Genomic DNA, 15,219 nt, shown 5'->3' with positions numbered 1-15,219 from the left:
AACCTCAGATACTTGACACTTACTAGCTGTGTGACCCTGGGCAAGTCACTTAACCCTCATTGCCCCGCAAAAAAACAAAAACAACAACAACAAAAAACACACATTAGAACAATCAAATCTAAACCAAAAACAAAGGAAGAAAGAAAGACGGGCAGGGCTTCTCTGATATCATTACATAAATTAATTGAAAAATGATTGATCAGTAGGTATTGAGGGCTTTCTATATACCCAAGACTATGCTGGCCTTTTGGATGATAATAGCAATAGTAATTCACATTTAATGTTTATAGAGGACTTTCCTCACTACAACCCTGTAAGGTTCATACTTCAAATATTATCATCCTCATTTTATATATGAGGAAAGTGAGGAGTAAGAGGCAGCATAATACTATGTTAAGGTTACTGAATCTGCAGCCAGAATTCTTTTATTTACTATCTATGTAATCCTAGGCAACTGCAACCTCTTCGGACCTCAGTTTTCTAAACTATAAAATATGGGCATTAAATGATTTGTCCACGAAATATAAATAATATGCTTCAAAGCTACGCTTCAACCCATATCTCTTAATGCGAAATCTAGTACCCTTTCTTTTCTTTTCTTTTTTTTTTTTGGTAAGGCAATTGGGGTTAAGTGACTTGCCCAGGGTCACACAGCTAGTGAGTGTCAAGTGTCTGAGGCTGTATTTGAACTCAGGTCCTCCTGACTCCAAGCCAGTACTCTATCCACCTAGCTGCCCCTCTAGTACCCTTTCGATTATGTCATACTACCTTGATCTGCAATAATAAAAGTGAAATATTTTGAGAACTAATCTACAATGTAAACTGAGGTATCCTTATATGTTCTTTCCAAACGACTCTAATAAACCAAGAGAAGGTTTACAATTAAAAAACAAAACAAAACATGTTGCCTCATTTTCCAACACCTGGAGTTAATTTGCCCACCTGGACAAAAGGAAGAGATCAATGAGGAATTAAGAACACAGATGACAAGCTTGGCACAGGGGAATGCTATAGTTCAACTATCCAGATGTAAGCTGTAGTTATCTCTGAGGTGTAACCATTTCTTCACTTCCTTAATAATAATCTCATCCCCCTACCCCACCCCTACCCTGACAAAGTTAAAGGAGTTGATCAGGAAAATGGATATTCTGGACCTGATTATGACTAATAAAGTGAAACTGATTGCTTAAAAAGAAATGATGAAAATCTCGGGGAGAAGTAAGCACTCCAAATTAGAATTAGAGATAGAGAAGGTGGGGAAAGCCAGGCACAGTCTGGCATATACCCTAGCTTTAGGGAGAATAGATTTTAATGGGTTCAGAAAAATCAAAGATCAAAGATCATAGATTAAGATTCTAAATAGGAAGTCAGCCCACAAGAGATGAGAAAGTATCATGAAAAGAAACTAAAGACATCAAAACATTTTTTTTTCAATGAGGACAAAAGGGAACATTGTTTAAAGACTATGAATGGTGACCTTATTAGTCTCCATGATTAGTGTCTCCATGCATATGACTCACAGACCTATATATTCAGTCCCCATCTCTCTTCTGACTCCAGTCCCTTATCATCAATTATTTAATATTTCCAAATGCATGTCCAGGAGATATCACAAACACAGCATGTCCAAATCAGAACTCATTTATCTTTTCCCTGAAAATGAACCTATCCCTCTTCCAAACTTCCTTATTTCTGCCGGGGCATTACCATTCTTCAAACTTCCCAGGTTTAAACCTTGATATTATGTTCAACTAACTTCTCACTCTCCCTCACCTAATGTTGCTAAATAGGACCATTTCTACCTCCGCAACATCTCTCATGGCTGACCTCTTTCCTCAACTCCCACAACCACCATCTTAGTTCCACCTCTCTACATTTTTCACTTGGACTATTGCTCTTCCCATTGTCCATACAACTGATAAATCCATACAGCTAATCCATTATCCATACAAATGGTGAATTGATTTCCCTTAAGCACAAATCTAACTGTTCCTCCCCTCCTCAATGAATTTCAGTGATTCCCTATTGCCTATAGATAAAATATAAACTCCTCCTTGGGGCTTTTGAATACCTTTAAAACCTTAACCCACTTTGCCCAAGCTTACCCTAAGCTATCTTTCTACTTTCATTGTATATTATTTTCATTCCCACACATTACAGTCCAACCAAATTAGCCTATTATTTGTTTGTTGCTCCATTCCTCATCTCTGTATAATGTCTTTGCAATAGTCATGCCCCATGCCTGAAATGCACTCCCTCCTCCCCTCTTCCACCTCATAGAATTTTCACTTCTCTCTAATCACAGCTCAAGAACCACTTTTCCCACTGGACCCCTTACCCTACCTTACCATTTGCTCGTGTCCTCCCTCCTTAATTACCTTATATATAACTTTCTTGAATTTATTTTGAATAAACTTGTCTATGTATATGCTATCTCACCCAACAGAATGTAAATTCACTAAAAGGAAAGATTATTTCATTTTTTTTGTCTTTGTATTCCTACTGCCTAACTCAATGCCTGGCACACAGTAAAGCACTTAATAAATAGTTATCATCTCATCAATGCACAGGGAAATCATCAACCAGTGAAAATTTCTCTGAAAAAAAAATAAATGTACAGAAGATAGAAGCAAGAGCAGGAAATGGGGAAGAAATACAAAAGAATGTCTGGTCATGTAAAAAGAGCGTCACTAGCACCACAGTTCAAATTAAGCCTAGAGGATGCTAAGGATAATATTTTCTTTCAAATTCGGTTTTTAACTATATGAGAGAAAAGAACAGGATCAAAGAAAGGATAGAACGGCTGCTGTGGTTGTATGTGATGATAAGACTATCCAAAGGAGAAAAGGGAGACCTACATAATTTTACTTGTGTCTCTTTCAGCCAAGGAAAAATAATCTTTAGATTGGATAGAACAGTCCAAAAATGATTAATAGTAAGTTGACATAAAAGATAAAGCAGGGGGGCAGCTAGGTGGCACAGTGGATAGAGCACTGGCCCTGGATGCAGGAGTACCTGAGTTCAAATCTGGCCTCAGACACTTGACACTCACTAGCTGTGTGACCCTGGGCAAGTCACTTAACCCCCCATTGCCCCACCAAAAAAAAAAAAAAAAAAAAGATAAAGCAGGGAAATTGCTAGGAAGTACCTAGTGGTCCTTGAGGAGTCCAGCTCACCAGGCCCAGAGAACTACTTTCCCAATTACTGAAAGATATGGTAGGTGTGATTGCTTAAGCACTATCCATGAGCTTTGGAAAACTGTAGATGAGAAGTATAAAAGTACAAGAAAAAGACAAATGTCCTAATTTTCAAATAAGAGAAGAAAAAAACTTTGATTCTCAGTTTTAGACACTCACATGTGCCCTTTGGATTGATATAATTTCAAGGGGGATAGATAAATTATTTCAATAACTGGGTCATTGTTTATGAGATATTTTCAAAAACACAACTTGTGTCTTGGAATTGTTCCATTATGCACTTACTGGAATTTGTAACGCAATTAAGTGTAAAGTAGAATTCAAGATAAGGTGAGTTTCTTTTGAATCCTAGTGGATTCAAAGTGGCTTTGAATTCCAACTGGATTTGGTCAGTTAAATACCAAAATCTCAAGTGGATCTGATCAGTGAAATGCCAAAATGTTCTTATATGCTGCTCTACGACTTGTATAAAGAGGATGTTGTAAGAGTTTTCATTTTGAAAGTGTTTGCTTTCAAAAGATTTTACCTGTAATAGTGAATCTCAATACAGAATAAGGGGAGCATGAATGGAGAAAAGGTTGGATTTAGAGTGAATCAGAATACAGAATATGAAGAGCATTAATGGGGAAGAGTATGACACTGGAACCAAAGGACTTGAATTCAAATCTCAGCTCTTCTACTCCCTGTCTAAGCAGGAAGACAAGTCACTGAATTCCCCTAGGCCTCAGTTTCAGTCTCTGTAAAATGAGATAATGGGACTAGATTGGCTCTGGGTCCTCTTCCAGCTATAATTCTATTATTCCACTACTTTCATTCTATCATCATACACTAGCACATTAAATCTGTGGCCTATGAAGGTAGGGTATTCTTCCTCATTCTCAATTTCATGCCTGGCTTCTCTACTTACATTCACCCAGGAGGCCGGAATACAAGTCAGATTTGTTTTAAGAGAATATGATTTAAAATTACAAAAGTGCTAAAATACTGCATTTATAAAGATTTTAAATTTCCTTTCAAGATTGCCATATAATTTATACAATAATAGCGACAAGAGGGCAGCTAGGTGGCACAGTGGATAGAGCACCAGCCCTGGATTCGGGAGGTCCTGAGTTCAAGTCCAGCCTCAGACACTTGACGCTTACTAGCTGTGTGACCCTGGGCAGGTTACTTGACCCTCATTGCCCCACAATAAATAAATAAAATTTTAAAAAATAATAGAGACAAGCAATTAAACACATTTATTAAGCATATGTTATGTGTCCAGACTATATGAGATACATATAGGGGATTTGAGATACAAACCCTAGAAATATTGAGTATACAGTTTAATTGGGGAAAGAATAAATGTGAAACAAAGTAATCTTTTTTTTTTTTAAATAAGGCAATTGGGGTTAAGTGACTTGCCCAGGGTCACACAGCTAGTAACTATTAAGTGTCTGAGGCCGGATTTGAACTCAGGTACTCCTGACTCCAGGGCCAGTGCTCTATCCACTGCACCACCTAGCTGCCCTTCTCTTCTTCTATCCTTGTGCCACTATTTCCTATAGGTGGCCAACCTGTCCCAAAATATCTCTCCTGCCCTTGCAAGTTCTATATTTCAAACAGTTATGCTACCAGAAATGCCATCAATTAGAGATTCATTTTGAGTTAATCATATTTTTTAATGCAAATACCTCTGAGGAAATTGAAGTCAGTCAATCAATAGGCATTTATTTATTCCTTATTCCTAAGTCATTCATTCCTTATTATGAATCACTTCTATCATTTGGCTTTACTCTAACACCAAGATGAAAATCTTCAGTGAGGGAATGAAAATTTCTTTTGAAAGAGATAGTTGAAGGGGCAGCTAGGTGGTGCAGTGGATAAAGCACTGGCCCTGGATTCAGGAGGACCTGAATTCAAATCTGGCCTCAGACACTTAACACTTACTAGCTGTGTAACCCTGGGCAAGTCACTTGACCCCCATTGCTCCGCAAAAAAAAAAAAAAAAGAGATAGTTGAGGGGCAGCTAGTTGGTGCAGTAGATAAAGCACCAGCCCTGGATTCAGGAGGACCTGAGTTCAAATTCAGCCTCAGACACTTGACACTTACTAGCTGTGTGACCCTGGGCAAGTCACTTAATCCCCATTGCCCGGCAAAAAAGAAAGAAAAGAAAGAAAGAAATAGATAGTTGAGTAACTATGGGCCATAGAACATTGTGTCATATTGGACAGATACAGTAAGGTGTCACAATGTGGGCCATGGAGGAAACTGAAAAATCAGACAAAAAAGTGGGGTTGGGAAGATGCCAAAGACAATTTTTTCCCATTTCTCTATTGTACATAGAGACAATCCTGCACTAAGGTGTATTTCATCCTTGTCCTACTGTGCTTCATCCTCCACCCGCTCTGTTCTCCTTAACTACATGACCCCCTTGCTTCAAGGACTCAAAATTCAGCTTAGCACTGTTAGTAAAATCATTTAGGTACCCTATGGAATACAGAAGATTTCATTAGCTAGCCTAGGAACCTTACCACCATTTATAATCTTTTTTATGGGAAATAAAATAACTGACTTAAAAATTAACTTTTAAAAGAGAAATCATTCATCAATTGTCTGCCAGGAAGAGATGATTATTTGTCTCAGTTTGTTCATTCTTAATTTCTTGGGCCATTTGAGCATTATTTTTAAGACACTAAGATTTATTCCAACTACTTGACATCAATTTATTTCCCAAAGCAAATTATTTTGATCCTACTCCCCTCCCCATCCAGCCTACACACACACACACACACACACACACACACACATACATGCATATATTGCATATACATATATACACATATACATATGTGATGCATATACATATACATGCACATACATATATACATATATAAAACACATATATCAGTAATAAACCTTAAAATTCCGGGATGTTTAAAGAAGTTAGGAAAACAACATTTATTTAAATTACCATAGTTCTTCTGCAGATAGAAGACATTCTGGACTGATATAGTCTATAAAGTTTCAGGCCAATGAGATTTGAATGAGTACACATGAAAACATTGAATGTAAGCAAAATACTATATTTTGAAGCAAAATTGTAGCAAAATTTTACTTTCAGAGACATAAAAACAGATATTATCAATAGTGTAGCAAATTATTTTTAGTTTTATCTATACACATTAATCCCAAAAAGGGGGGAGGAGAAGCTTGCTTCCAATATTTTGAATCCTTTCGGACATCTAAGGACACCAGAAAGACATTAATTATCTCCAAAGAATTTTAAATGGAACCATATAAATAGATCTTTTTTCTTCCCAAATCTTGGTTATACCCCTTGTGTAGTAAAAGGAATAGTCATGTAAGTTTTACTCACAAACAAATATGCTACCAGCTCTCCATACACACAGAATATTGGTTATTTTGTGTCATTTATCTTTCAATAGTACATTGGGTATACTTGTTCTTTAAATCCATTGAGGAGCAATCCAGTATCTTCCTCAAGAATTCAAAACCTCAGTTTTAGGGAATGGTCTAAACATAAAAGATCGTTATACCTTTCTAGTGATTTTTAATTATTAAACATTTTCTACAAGTCTTGGGACTTAGTAGAGTGCTAATTACAAGAACTGAAATATTCCAAATCCAAATTATCAAATCATTAGGCCTTCCATGGGCCAAAGCATGGGAAAGCATAAAATAGATGTATTCAGTCAATCAAAAAAATTTATTAGGCACTTAATATGTGTCAGACATTATACTAATCACTGGTGGGAGGGTACGAAGTAAGGCAAAAAATAGTTCACATTGCCAAATGACAATTCCAAATCTCAGAAGCAAAAAGCTGGACAAGGAAAGACAGGCAGGTACTCCTTCAATAAACAATACACAGGAGACTTTGCAAAACAGTTACAAAAACAACTCACCGGTTGCCTCAGACGACAGAGCCAATTCTTCCAGAACAGAGCCTGAAACTGGCGAAGAGACTGACCCCCCATGTCAGCCAATTTCTCCCTCCCACTTGAGAAGTGGCATTTAAAGTGTTCTTGCTTTAGTCCACCTGACTGAAAGCATGGGATGCTTGGCTATTAGTCAATTTTAACAAAAGGTAGTGATGCAAGATGAAGAAGGAAATGGCAAACGACTCCAGTATCTTTGCCAAGAAAACCCCAAATGGGGTCACATAGAGTAGGACACAACTGAAATGACTGAACAGCAACAAAGTGATGCAAGAAATATTTCTGACGACAGGGAAAAGCTGGGATTAAGTTTCTCCTTCTGGTGCTGCCTTCACTGAGAAGCCTTGTTTTCACTTGCTGTTCATTCAGTAAGATGAACAAGGAGAGGATGCGTTACATGATGCTGCCTTCAGGGTATTTCCATTCCATGGCACATACACAGAACTTGCCGAGACTTTTTAGGAACAAACACAACTGAAGCATGTAACAAAGAATGATGGTGCACAGTATTTACTTTTTCTCTTTTTCTTTACCTTTTCCTTTTCCATTTTTTTATTCCACAAGGAGATGGAACTCTTGCTTCTTCCTCCAGAAATATTGCTTTTTACATTAGTTTACCATTTTTCCCATCCCTGTAGAGAATATTTACAGGAATGAGCAAGCATGTAAGAGGAAGAAGACATGGGTTCAAGTCCCAGCTCTGGCACCCAGTATCTGTATGACCTGGAAAGTTACTTTTCTTCTCTAGGCTTCAATTTGCTCGTATGTAAAACGACTTCCAAGATCTAATCGGACTCTGCAATTATATTTTTCTATAAGAGTAATTACTGGGGCAGCTAGGTGGCGCAGTGGATAGAGCACCGGCCCTGGAGTCAGGAGTACCTGAGTTCAAATCCAGCCTCAGACACTTAACACTTACTAGTTGTGTGACCCTGGGCAAGTCACTTAACCCCAATTGTCTCACTTAAAAAACAAAAACAAAAAAACAACAACAACAATAACAACAAAGAGTAATTACCAAGTGGAGCAGTGGATAATGCACCGGCCCTGGATTCAGGAGGACCTGAGTTCAAATCCATTCAAAGACACTTGACACTAGCTGTGTGACCCTGGGCAAGTCACTTGACTCTCATTGCCCTGCCTCCCCCCCAAAAAAAGGAGCAATTACTAATTATAACAAAGTGCCTGGATAATCCATCTCACAATAAAAAGTTTCATGGATATATCATTTTAGGAATTGCAAGGCATTTTTTTACAACACTACAAAATGGTCAATGAAAGTATCAACACTTCCATTTTTAAGATGAGGAAAACTACAATTAAATTGATAAAAAGGACTCGCTCATGTCCACCCAGCTTGGAAGTGTATGCATCCCTATTTGTAACACATATCAACATTACTTCAAACTCACTATCTTCTCCATTATCTATCTTGCACTTTACATTTCCATACACCTGGAGAAGATGAAGAATGGCTATTTCCAAACCAAGAATTGCACCTAGAGCCCTTCAATATAATTGTCATGCAAGTTTACCTAAATCCAAGAAGATGTTATTCAAATTACTATCCACCAAAGATTCAATACAAAGACATTTAAGGAAGCAGTTTATTGAACAAAAAAAAAATTGATCAATCAACAAGTATTTATTATCTATTATCTATTGTGCTAAGCACTGAGGATGCAAAGAAAAAGCAAAAACCTTGAGGAAAAGTCAAGGAACTTATCGTCAAGGGACCCACATTTTAATGAGGCAAAAAACATAAATAAAATATGAGATACATACAAAGAGAAGATTATTTTTGCTTAATTATTCTGCTTCCTTAAATGTTGGGTACCTAGTATATGCAAATAACTGTGCTTTGGCAAGGAAGGAAGAAAGGAAGGAAGGAAGGAAGGAGAAAGAAAGAAAGAAAGAAAGAAAGAAAGAAAGAAAGAAAGGAAGGAAGGAAGGAAGGAAGGAAGGAAGGAAGGAAGGAAGGAAGGAAGGAAGGAAGGAAGGAAGGAAGGAAGGAAGGAAGGAAGGAAGGAAGAAAGAAAGAAAGAAAGAAAGAAAGGAAGGAAGGAAGGAAGGAAGGAAGGAAGGAAGGAAGGAAGGAAGGAAGGAAGGAAGGAAGGAAGGAAGGAAGGAAGGAAGGAAGAAAGAAAGAAAGAAAGAAAGAAAGAAAGAAAGAAAGAAAGAAAGAAAGAAAGAAAGAAAGAAAGAAAGAAAGAAAGAAAGAAAGAAAGAAAGAAAGAAAGGAAGAAAGAAAGAAAGAAAGACACTTACTAGCTGTGTGACCCTGGGCAAGTCACTTAACCCTCATTGCCCCACAAAAACAAAAACAAACAAACAAATAAATAAATAAAGAGACAATTGTATGGAGGTAGATTAGAGTGAGGAGAGATAAAGCAGGGTGACCAAAATAGGAGGCAATCCTAGTGCTCTAGATATGAGGTAATAAGGATTTGAAGGAGAGTGGTGTCTGCTGGAGCTTCCTCCTGATAAATAGACACGAAGTCCCAAAGTGGATTTCCTTAGCTTGAATGTAGAGTTTCCTGAATTCATACTTAGTATATACCAAGGTTTCAGATCCGAACTCTGCCTTACTAAGCATAGTCATTGTTTAATCTACCCGAATTCAAAGAGGCATATGGGCATCTGCACATCTGCCTCTGCACATCTGCACATCTGTGTGTACATTATAACAAACAGGCCTCCTTTTAAAATAATTTTTTAAAAAGCTTGAAAATAGAGCCAACCTCTTGGAATATGGTATTTCTGCCCTTCCTCCACCCCCACCCCCCCCATCTACTGGTTGATGGTTCACATTCTAGAGTTAGAGTTCTTACTCCTTTACAATTTAACAGAGAGAGCATGGTACAATGAAAGGAGTGTTGGATCTGCCATCAGCATAGCCCTTCGTTCAAATCCCACATCTGATATTGACTGCAACTCTGACAAATCTCTAAGAGCTTCAGTTTCCTCATCCATAAAATTGGCATAAGGCTCCTCATAATGTTTACTCACGGAATAGCTATGGGAAAAGTGTTAGATAACTGCAATAACTCATCTTGGTCCCAGAGAAATGAAATCCCTCCTCTCAGAACATCCAACTGTTGTACACAGTTCAGACACAGACGGTGTCTTTGTTAATTTTGCTTTGTTTATCTTTGGTATACCACCAGCAGCTAGTGGCATTGTGTATAAAGTGACCAACTTAGAGTCTGAAAGACCTGAGTTCAAATACTGCATCAGATGCTTACTCTGACCTTGGGTACGGCCCTGGGCAAGCCACTGAACATGCCCAGGACTCAGTTTCATCATCAATAAAAAGGAAGGATTGGACTCAAGAATTTTCAAGATCCTTTCCAACTACAAATCTATAATCCTATTATTCTAATATAAAAAGGCAAATAAATAGAATTTTTAAAAAATAAACAAAAGACAGCAAAGTTGTTGGAAAGAAAAGAAAGAATGCTACATACATGTAAATCATTATTTTTTAGCTTAAGGCCTTGTGGAGCCAGTTAAAAGGTGAACCCAGCTGTGATTGCTGCATTAGTACAAATGAGTTTCAGATATTGTTTTGATGGTAGGTTTTGATGGGGGGAGGGAAGTTGGAAGGACAGCAGTAAGATAAGAGAACATGAGTATAAAGGGTCCTGAGGAAAGAGGGAACGCTGAGGAAAGAGAAGGATGCAGAATAAGATAGATGGAAGTGCTGAAAATAAACGTCACCTATTTCACAGATTTGCCAAGGACTAGTTCTGCTTGGATAATAAGAGTTTCGAAAACAGCATGCTTCAATCAGAGCTGAGAGTCCCAAAGAACCAACCAAATAGTTAGTTAAATGAGCAATTGGTGAACCTGAATGGATGAGCTTATCACACACATACACTTGACTGACTCACTTGAAAAGGTTATGGTAATGCAGTTTAAAAGTTATACTGTAAAATTATTCAGAATTCTCAGGCCAAATTTGCTCTTTGTCTCCATTAAAGAGACTTATTAAAGTTGGGGATAATAATCAATTAGTATTTGGTACTTAAAAACTGTTCAGTGACCTAAATATTTCTTGATTTATTATGGTTTATAAATCTTCAAAAGAAAAAAGTAATTAAAATATATTTCCTTTTCCCTGATAATGAAGTACTGTATTGCTAATTTCAATCATTTTCAAAATATCTTAGTCGGTCACTCTTCTTAACCTAATACAAAAGCATATTTTTCAACTTCTGCCATCAGGGTCAAAAAACAGAACAAGGGTTCAATAAAGCAAATGAATTCCATCTTAGAATACTATCAATGACACACTTATCCATGAGAATTAAATAGAAATCCTATAAAAGTCCATTAACCATTTAGAAGAAAATAGACCCCCAAATTGACGACTAACATTTCATTTCGTGAAACGAAATTCCTGTATTAAAGTCAACATACGACATCAGGTACTATGCTAAGCACCAATGATGCAAAGAAAGGGAAAATACTGTCATAGCATCAAAGATCATAGAGTTTTAGACCTGATCCAGATGCTAAGAGATTTGCCCAAAGTCATACAAGTATTAAGTAAGGGAGGTGGGGTTGTCTGGCTCTGAATCCATTGCTCTTTTCTGCTCACTAGCCTTTGCTGCCATGGCATTATACTTATTTGTGTACACATTTTATCCTCCCCACCCCATCCCTCATCACCTCACATTCCACATATTAATCTGCGTTCAGGATTCCAAAACACATAGATAAAGCCTCCGCCCCCCACCCCCTGTGCCTTTGCTTGTGCTGTACCCCTCCCAGACCTGGAATGCACCCCCTCCTCACCTTTACCTCTTACAACCCCAAGCTTCTTTCAAACATCAGCTAAAAAATCAGAGGTGGAAAAATTCAGAACGAAATGATAGTACAATGCTAATGTAATAACAACAACTAACATTTAAGGTTTGAAAAATCACTCTCCCAAAGAGAATCCTGCAAGGGTTATTATACAGATGTTATTATTCCCATTTTACATTTGTTGTTGTTGCTTAGTCATTTTCTAAGTCACGGCTCACTCTTTGTGACTCCATTTGGGGTTTCTTGGCAAAGATCCTTGGAGTGGTTTGCCATTTCATTCTCTAGCTCACTTTACAATTGAGGAAACTGAGACAAAGGAGGTTAAGTGATTTGCCCAGGGTCACACAGCTAGTAAGTGTCTGAGGCTGGATTTTAACTCAGGAAAAGGAGTCTTCCTGACTCCAGGCTTTGCACTTTACCTATTACACCACCTAGCTGCCGTTTTATAGATGAAGAAAATTATTCAAAGTAGTACCTTTTGTTGGCCTAAAGTCACTCAGCAAGTGTCAGAGCTGAGACCAGAAACCACTTCATCCTACTGCCTCTTACATATTTTTATCATTCAAAGATTAATGGCATTTTAAAATATTGGGTTTTGCATTTGCTTGGTTCTATTAAATCAAGAGGACCTTAGCAAGGTATCCCTCTGAAACTCTTGGTAAATTAAGGCTTAAGTCTTTATGAGGGGTCTGCAACATTTTAAAATTAAAGGCTCCCTGTCTATCAGAAAGTTGACTTCTACTGACTATGAATAAACACAAAAAGAATTCTCCCTTGGTCTTTACTTTCAAGATCCACTCAGCCCAGTAAATAAAATCCCAGTGACTGGCCTCCTCCATTCTTCCTCCAGCTCCTGGGCTGCCTCCTCACAAGTCCTGACCAGCACAGGAATATGAGCTTTCCACCCCTGTTCTACTGATGTTTAGTCATCTTCAGTCATATCTGACTCTTCATGACCCCATTTGGGGTTTTCTTGACAAAGATCCTAAAATGGTTTGCTTTTCCTTCTCTAGCTCATTTTACAGAGGAGGAAACTGAGGCAGACAGGGCTAAGCCACCTGCCCAGGGTCACCCAGCTAGTAAGTATCTGAGACCTGATTTTATCTCAGGTCCTCCTGACTCCAGGCCCAGCACTTTATCCCCTGTACAACCTCACTTTCCCTTCACCTTCTTTAGTTTCCCTCTTTTCTCAAATCCTTTCCTTCCAGACTTCCAGATGCGTCCATACTCCACTGAGTATCCCCTAAACAGACAAGGCTAGGAGTCTAGAGACAAATTCCAGTCCTGGCTCTGACACTCCCTGGCCTTGTGACTTTGGACACAGCCCATAATTATGTTGGGCCTCAGCTTCTTTATCCAGAAAATGGGTTTAATGTTTGCCCTACCCACAGCACATTTTCCCAGTAATGACTTCACTCTGGGGACCTTCATTCTGGCCCAGTTGAAACATTCTTTCATTTCCTTTCTGGCTGTACTCCTTTACCACCATAATTTAGCTACCTTCTCACCCTAGGATTTCCTTCAGTTCCTGGGGCCTTCTTACCCTGAAACTTCCCACCACCATGCCAGCTGCCTGCTCCCATTGGTGAATTCTGACCAAGATTCTCAGTTTTAGGGACAGGCTCAAGCTGGCCTTGCCTCATTCTCTTCTGGGCTATGCTTAGGAGTTTCCTTATTTTGCCACCATGCCCTTTACAGGTACTTTCTCTCCCACATCCCCTACCTCTTTTCAGCTGTCTTTTAAGTGTTGTCTTCACCCATTAGAATGTGAGCTTCTTGAAGGCAGATACTCTTCCAACATTAGCATAGTTATGACACTTAAGAAGCACCTAATAAATGCTTGTTGCCTGCCTTCCCCATAACAGAATTTTTGAGGATCAAACAAGATACCAAAGAAGAAAAAAATTGTACAAGTCAAAAATACTATATGAGTGCAAGGTCCCTAGAGCCAGTTAAAGCTGACTTAGCATTTTCATCAGCCTTTTTTAGTCTTCCGTAGGACAAGGTTCTTCAATATTGTAATAACAATAAAAGGTCATTGGTTCTGTATCAACAAGGTTTTCCAGCCAACACAAATTGACACCTAGCAGGAAAATGTCAGAAATTATAAGCCCTCTTGGCATCAGTGATGACTACTTAACTCATATATTTGCATTACTTTTGACTAACAAAAATATACTTTATGAAAGGGAGAGTGGTAGCTTACCAGCACAAATGACATCAGATTACATTTTTAATAGAATCTTCCAATCACACTGTCCTAGAATTGTTTTAAGAACATTAGAATTTCCCTGCTACTAGTTTTTGCATAATCCATTCCCTAATGATTGTGATTTATAGCAAACTCCCACTTCCTGGAAATTATATTTGCAGATTCTTTATATTATGGGCCAGATCCATGAAGCAAGTAAACATTAGATTAATCTGAGTTTCAAAACACCTCCAAAATTAAGTGTAGATTAGCCTGACATTTCAGGAGAGAGTCATCAAGCTGTTGATGATCACATTCACCAATGAGCTTCCACCTTCAACAGAGAGAAATAAAACCATCTGTCATAATAATGGATTAGTCACCCATCAAAAACAACCATATGGTTCTCCTTGATTTATCAGGGGATCTAAATTCATCACCAAGCAATTGAATGTGACAAGAATGGTACAAATACCCACAAATCTCTGCCATGTTCTTATCCATACCATCGCCATGCCATATTTCTATGTGCTTAAATATATACATCCTGGGGCAGTTAGGTGGTGCAGTGGATAGAGCACTGGCCCTGGATTCAGAAGGACCTGAGTTCAAATCTGACTTCAGACACTTGACCCTTACTAGCTGTGTGACCCTGGGCAAGTCACTTAACCCCAATTGCCTCACTAAATATATATATAAACATCCTGATAAATAAGGGGACATTATATAGCTAAATGTAGTTGAGATAGTTCATTAATAAAGTCACACTAATGACCAAATAGTCTTTATTCAAAGTTTATATCAATAAAATAATAATACCTAACATTTGCATACTCTTTTACATATTATCTCATGCAACGCTTACAATCGGGCATGTAAAGTATAATGATTTCCATTTCATAGATGAGGAAAATGAAATTCAAAGCAACTGATTGATTTATCCATAGAATACAACCAGTCTTCTTATCTGGCATTCAAATGAATTAGTTTGAACATTTTTTTCCCCCAATATGATCTACATAGACAAAGACTCAGATGAATCTGAGGAGCTCAGGCAGAATAAGTTTTCTGATGAGAC

At 38.0% G+C, this 15,219-nt stretch overlaps 1 protein-coding gene across 1 annotated transcript in view; it reads right to left on the bottom strand.

The window, feature by feature from the left end:
* The window catches only part of ABCA13 (ATP binding cassette subfamily A member 13), a 506,393-nt gene extending 499,194 nt beyond the window's left edge, over nucleotides 1-7,199 (bottom strand). The window contains exon 1 of the mRNA XM_044001141.1: nucleotides 7,106-7,199. Coding sequence (XP_043857076.1) covers nucleotides 7,106-7,177 — 72 coding nt within the window. The 5' untranslated portion in view covers nucleotides 7,178-7,199. The remainder of the gene's footprint in view (nucleotides 1-7,105) is intronic.
* Between the last annotated feature and the right edge of the window lie 8,020 nt (nucleotides 7,200-15,219).

This window comes from Dromiciops gliroides, chromosome 1, assembly GCF_019393635.1.
Source record: "Dromiciops gliroides isolate mDroGli1 chromosome 1, mDroGli1.pri, whole genome shotgun sequence".
NCBI lineage: Eukaryota > Metazoa > Chordata > Mammalia > Microbiotheria > Microbiotheriidae > Dromiciops > Dromiciops gliroides.
This window is presented reverse-complemented; position numbering and strand designations above follow the sequence as displayed.